Source organism: Haliotis asinina, chromosome 2 (assembly GCF_037392515.1).
Source record: "Haliotis asinina isolate JCU_RB_2024 chromosome 2, JCU_Hal_asi_v2, whole genome shotgun sequence".
Lineage (NCBI taxonomy): Eukaryota > Metazoa > Mollusca > Gastropoda > Lepetellida > Haliotidae > Haliotis > Haliotis asinina.
Window position 1 is genome coordinate 7,547,638 of NC_090281.1, and position 6,158 is coordinate 7,553,795.

The window sequence follows — 6,158 nt, forward strand, 5'->3', positions numbered from 1 at the left end:
GACAAAACATTTCCAAAGAAATGGAATAGATTGTCACATTTTCCCTTAATGTCTCTCCATCATCTCTTCACTCCTTGGCTTCATCATTTGTTCTTAATAAATCTTGTAAATCAAATATCCCCAACATTTTTCTGAATGGTATGTGTTTTGTCTGTAAACGTACAACAACTAATACTCTTTGTTTAGCTCAGTTCTGGCGATATTGCTGAAATATTGCTAAAACGGCGTAAAACCATACTTACTCTCTCATTCTGTAATTCTCTACAAGTATCGGCCCGTCGATATGTCCATAACAAAGGTCATGTTGAATAATGGAGGAGTAATATTACCTATCAATATCAAAGCAGGTAAATGGAGTTGTTGCGTGCAATGCTAAATACTGCAATCTTTGCCCACGGTGAACATCATAACCTGTTTGTCGTTCTTTCTTTCAAGTGCCACATGTCTGGTCTAAACACGGTATTCGTGGAATATTCCAGTTTCATTATCTAAGCAGCAATAACATTTACTTAGTCAATACGTATAAGAATCAGTGATTGAATGAGTCTAGTTTTACGCCACACTTAGCAACATTCCAGTTACATGGCGGCGATCTGCAAATAATCAAGCATGGACCAAACAATCCAGTGATCAACATCATGTGTTTTTTTCTACGCTGGGATTTGATGACATGGCCAAGTCAGGGGTCCAGACCATCAGATTCCGTCAGTCGCCTCTCGTGACAAGCAGGGCTTGATGAACATCAATTCTGACACAGATGTTCAGGTTCAGAGGCAGTAAAGTAGTTACCAGACAATTATCTCCAAGAACAAAAACGCATTTTGTGTCGTTTGCACGTTGTATGAACGGGTTTTTCCTATTGCATCTGGAATAGTGGAGAACGTGACCTACCAATTTCCGATCGTGTCATACATTCCCGAATATGTGTCAGAATCACACAGCTGTTGGAAGCTAAGACTCCTTCTGACAATGTAGTTCCAAATATTTCCTTGCTTGCTGTGAGCAATATTGAATTCATGTCAATAAATAATAGATCTGTTCATTCACGAGACACAATGACCTCCCAGGACTGAAGAAACCCCGGAATAAGTGGATAAAATGCAGTTAACGTCTCTATGTGTACATGAGCTTGTGTGATCTCCCTCATTGATGTGCTGCTCTTTACTTCAGGTATGAAGTACACATTCTGCCTTAAAATAGTTTTTACTGTCTGTGCCGCCATAGTGATGATGGAAATCCTGACTTCACACGAGGTGTCCAGAAACGTAGGTACGTATCCAAGAATTTAACTCGGGTATATTGAACGACCTTTCCTGGACACTTGTCAGTGTAAATTGTAAATGAAATACATGATAACTGAACCGTATGTCCCACTGTTCGATGTGCCTCCTATGACATGACGCACACTGTACTTGCTGTACAGAAATGCATCTTGGGGTCAGAGTTAGTGTATAACTCCGTTTTTTCTGTTTTTTTTCCTTTGGTGGGTGTTGTGTCGGTGTTTGCTTCGTTTTGTATTTGTTTTGTCTGTGTGTTTTGTGTGTGTATATATATATGTGTGTGTGTGCAGCTATATATTCTACGGGGGGTGGGGGGTGTACTTTATGAAACAAGTGCAACCAACGCAAACCATCATGGTGTGTGAGTGAACAGGCATATGCGCATCATTGTAGTGTAGTGTAATGGTTTCATTTTTAGAGCGTTCGCTCCATGTGCGTGTGCTGTATGTGTGTGTTGTTACAATTAATGTTTTGCTCTGACAAAAGGTTTAAGAAATACCCTTTAAACCGGCAAAATAATTATAACACAGACAAGTCTAAAATATTCAATAATACACTAAGAAAGTTACAATGAATCACAGTTGAGTTACAAGTCTAAGGTAATGTGTCATAAATATAAAACATTCACTCACCAGAGTCTTGGTATGACATTGAGATCTGATATACTAAATAAAACTTGTTTACAACGTCAGTAGTCAGGCAGACAAATGATGGTAATGTAGACGAAGGCAGACAATCAATGCTAACAGACAGACGGTGATAGGCACAGACAGAACTCCAGATGAAAAGTCCGGGTGTAAGTCCGTGTGTGTCCGTCAACACAACAATCAGCCTTTATATATATATATTGACACAAGTCGGGAGCATTCGAGCTCAGCGTGGCTGTATCAGTATTCAGTCAGAATCACACTCCGGCGCAGAGATTACATAGTATAACATCACTGCCGCAGGCTCATTTGCATATCACATGACCCAACTTTTCTCTTGTTTGTAAACAAATGCGCATATTCATAAGTACGCTGAGACTGGCACAACGGGACGATTGGGCTAGATTGTCATATAATTTTACACTGTTACATAAATACAACTGCGTCAGTAAGGTTTTAATTATGACAATACATGTTTATATTTCCTAAACATATTATTGTGATTAAACATATATGATACGAAATGTGATCCACAACTCAAGCTCAAAGCAATGAACTTCGTCAGCTATTCAATGATTATACAAATTACTGAAAACACAATCCCTTAGCAGTGGTTACTGTGTGTATGTAGTGAGTGTCTGTTTACCCGGCAGTGTGTCTATATGAGGGTTTCGATGAGATCGCGTTTCTGTGTCTGTTAAACTCTAAATCATTATAACTTTTGGTGATTGTCATTTCATTTTTCAGTTTCATTGCTTGGGGATGCAGGACAGAATCATACCGGACCCAATCACACAGGAACAGCAGTTGTTGGAAAGGAGCACACGCAGGCCTCGGGTAATTCAGTAAGGATGGCGTCACCGCCAACGCAACAGCAGCAGCAACAACAACAACAACAGCAACACCAGCAACAAAATCAGGTAATGGCATTATACTTAAAATACACGATTCTAAAGTCTTGATTCTTGAATTGTATAAAACGTTATTTGTGGTAAAAGTTGTCTCCCACAAAACTTAGACATTCAAATGTGACTCTAAGATAGCTGTATGAGGTATTGACATAATGTTCTTGAGGTCCATATTAAAATTTGGGATAAGAAACAGTATATTTCTGATATGGTTGTGTCGCTAAACTTCTTTGTAGCCGTGGAATATCAACTTGAAGTCTCAAATGTTTAATGAACAGAGATGAAAGTAAGTTGCGACTTCATGAAACATTCATTAGATATACATGTAAATGCGTTGAAACTCAAGCATTAGGTGAAACTTTCCTGGTGAATACAGAATACTGGTGTTTTGGGCTGCAAAACAAACCTTTGAAACTACCGCTTCATGACGCAGACCGCATGGCTTCCTTTCAACCGTACAACTTCCGCTCATTACGTCCCCAACTTGCAGTTATCCTCTTGATAACAAAATTACTGTGAGCAGCGAGTTGCACTCAGCTTAATAAAGCACAATGTCCCAGAATATCTGATTCCAATACAGAAGACAGAAGCCCATCCATGGGACCTATCCTTAGTTTTCGGATATTCAGCTGAGGTTCAGATGGTCATACAAAAACTTAATTTCATAGCATTAGTTGTTGTGAAGCAGATCATCAATACAAGAAATCCACCAAACCACATATCAACATTCAATACTTTTTTCCCCTATCGTTCATCATAAAAAAAGAAAACACTGTAAAAGGAGTTACGTACGTATGTGATACAAGATATGCCTGTGGACAATAAATCATATATTTCTTGCAATGTTACTGCAATGTTCTTTTCAACTAATCCTCAGCCTGCTTATCAACACCTGTATTCTACCAATAACTTTTATTCTACACCTGTATCCTAGCATTAGCCTTAGGCACACCTGTATACTAGCACTATCCGCATCCATAACTGCATTCTAACACTACCTTCACCAATACCTTTTATTCTAACACTATCCTTATCCATACTTTTACCACAATCTGTATCTAAACCTGCAGTCTACCACCGCCTTCTTCAGTACATGTACACTAGCACGACTACATTCCAGCTACGCCTGTATTGCAGTGCGAAATGTTGCCGTTCTTCCTTATCAACACTGTTGTAAGTCATACTTGTGTTCTGGTGCTGCCTTGTGTTTCATCCTTGATCCGTTATTGAGCAGTCCTTTAGTCCACATTTGCTTTACAGTCGTACCTTGTCCCATACCTGTATCATCAGACTGTATTATTAATATATGTATTCCAGTCTGTAGTACTGTATTCGATGCCTTCATTGAAGACAAACGTAACTCATAGTTGTACACTAAGGTCAGCTTAACGACTGTTTTCATTCTGACAATTCCAGTATGAATACTTTTTTTCAGACAGCAGACCCTACAGAGGATGACTTCATCAGGAGACAAAAGCATTACATGGGTGCCTGTGCCTCATCAAATTCTGGTTCAAATCTGGAGCTATTCGTATACAAGCCAAGTCGTCTCGCTGTCTGCCACACACCAAAAGTTGGGTGTACATTTTGGAAAAGAATCATGAGTTATCTGCTACACGAAACAGGAAAGACTGTTCAAAACCCATACGAAATTGACAGGTATTATGTCCATCACGGTTCAAAACCAAACCGATTTGTCCATAGATTCAAAGACCCACTATTGAAGGCTATGTTACCAAGCTTAACACGTGTGGCGTTCGCGCGTGATCCCTATTCCCGACTGTGGTCAGCCTTTGTTGACAAAATAATATTACCAGATTCCTGGAAGGATCATGGACTCAGTATTTACAAACACCGGAGACTTGGTAATGTGGAATGTCCCTTAAATATAACTTTTGAAGACTTTCTAATCTATGCAACCAAAATAAGAAGCGATGCGCACTGGGTCCCACTCCACACTGTGTGCAACCCTTGCACATTGTTTCCCCAATACATTGGAAAAATGGAAACATTTTCAAGGGATACAAAATACATTCTAAATAAAGTTGGTCTTGGATATTTGTTATCTAACAAGAGTCAAACGAGCCACGCAGAAGATGAAATGCAGATGTTGATTGCCTATCACTTTGAACTGCAATCAAGAAGAGGCATTAATAAGAAATGTCTCACAACGACAAACCTCGCCAAGCGATTGTGGCAAGCCTTTCAGTTCAACGGGTACATCTCACTGGATGACATCTTTCCAGAGCAGAAAGTTCAGGAGGTATTGGCTGGATTAACTGTTCCACAAGCTAGGGATGAAGTCCTCAGACTGATCCTTCAACATTATCGCGATAGCAAAGCAACTAATGTGAAGGAACAAAGACATGCTGTTCTGGTGAATGCATATAAACAAATTCCACTTGAACTTCGGGAGTACATCCGCAACAAATATGAACATGACTTCGATCTGTATGACTATGAGCCCTATCCAGCACATATATTTCCCGAGAAGAACCACTGACAAACTTGAGATAACTGTATCAATACATGTTGGCCAACAAACGACATAACAAAGCTTCAACAGAAGAAAAGAGAAAATTCAGATTCAGGGTTTGTGTAGAGTGTTTCTAGCTAACGGCATGTCAAAGTGAAAGGGAGCTTCAACATCTCTTTCAAAGAGAGTGAACAGTGATTAGCAATTGAATGCATCCTTACCAAATGAATGCTGTAGTTTCTTTATGTACAACACAAATATGACTCTATATGTGGAAACGTTACGTAGTTTCTGACTACATAAAGACGCGTACATATGGTCGCAGAACTAGAAACAGGCAAATATCTATCTAAATTCAGAGCAGAATCACCACTGGCGTTCATTTTGGCTCATTATGAAGGCAGCGTATGAATAGAATTACATGACAACATTATGACTTACATACATGAAACGATGATGTATGTTTGATCAACAAATATCTCTTGAAAAGTACTTGTCTATACTGCCTCTAAATGTGAATGGGCAAATTTCAATTTTTCATATGCTGTATTTCTTTCACATTATACTATATATAAGATAAGAATAAGGTTTATTCAAAACTGGAAAACATTCTTAGCATTGTCACAGAATATGTTCACATAACGAGAGCACAATTGCCGATGACATTCTGCTCGGGCACTAGGGTGGCAACATGTGTCCTTGAAGAATACTGAATAAAATTAAATGACACCTTTCTGTCTGACCAGCAAAACAGCATAACACGATGATGTATACTTCATCAACAAAGATCACAAAGAAAAAATACTTTGGGCTTTTCTATTCTCTGTCTGAATGTGAATCCGCAAAC

The 6,158-nt window shown here is 39.0% G+C and overlaps 1 protein-coding gene across 1 annotated transcript; it reads left to right on the forward strand.

Moving 5' to 3' along the window:
• The first annotated feature begins 283 nt into the window (after positions 1-283).
• LOC137274787 (carbohydrate sulfotransferase 8-like) lies at positions 284-5,338 on the forward strand. Its single transcript, XM_067808120.1, has 4 exons — positions 284-347; positions 1,171-1,269; positions 2,675-2,847; positions 4,271-5,338. The coding sequence occupies exons 1-4, from the start codon at positions 284-286 to the stop codon at positions 5,336-5,338; spliced, it is 1,404 nt and encodes a 467-aa protein (XP_067664221.1).
• Positions 5,339-6,158: the final 820 nt, after the last annotated feature.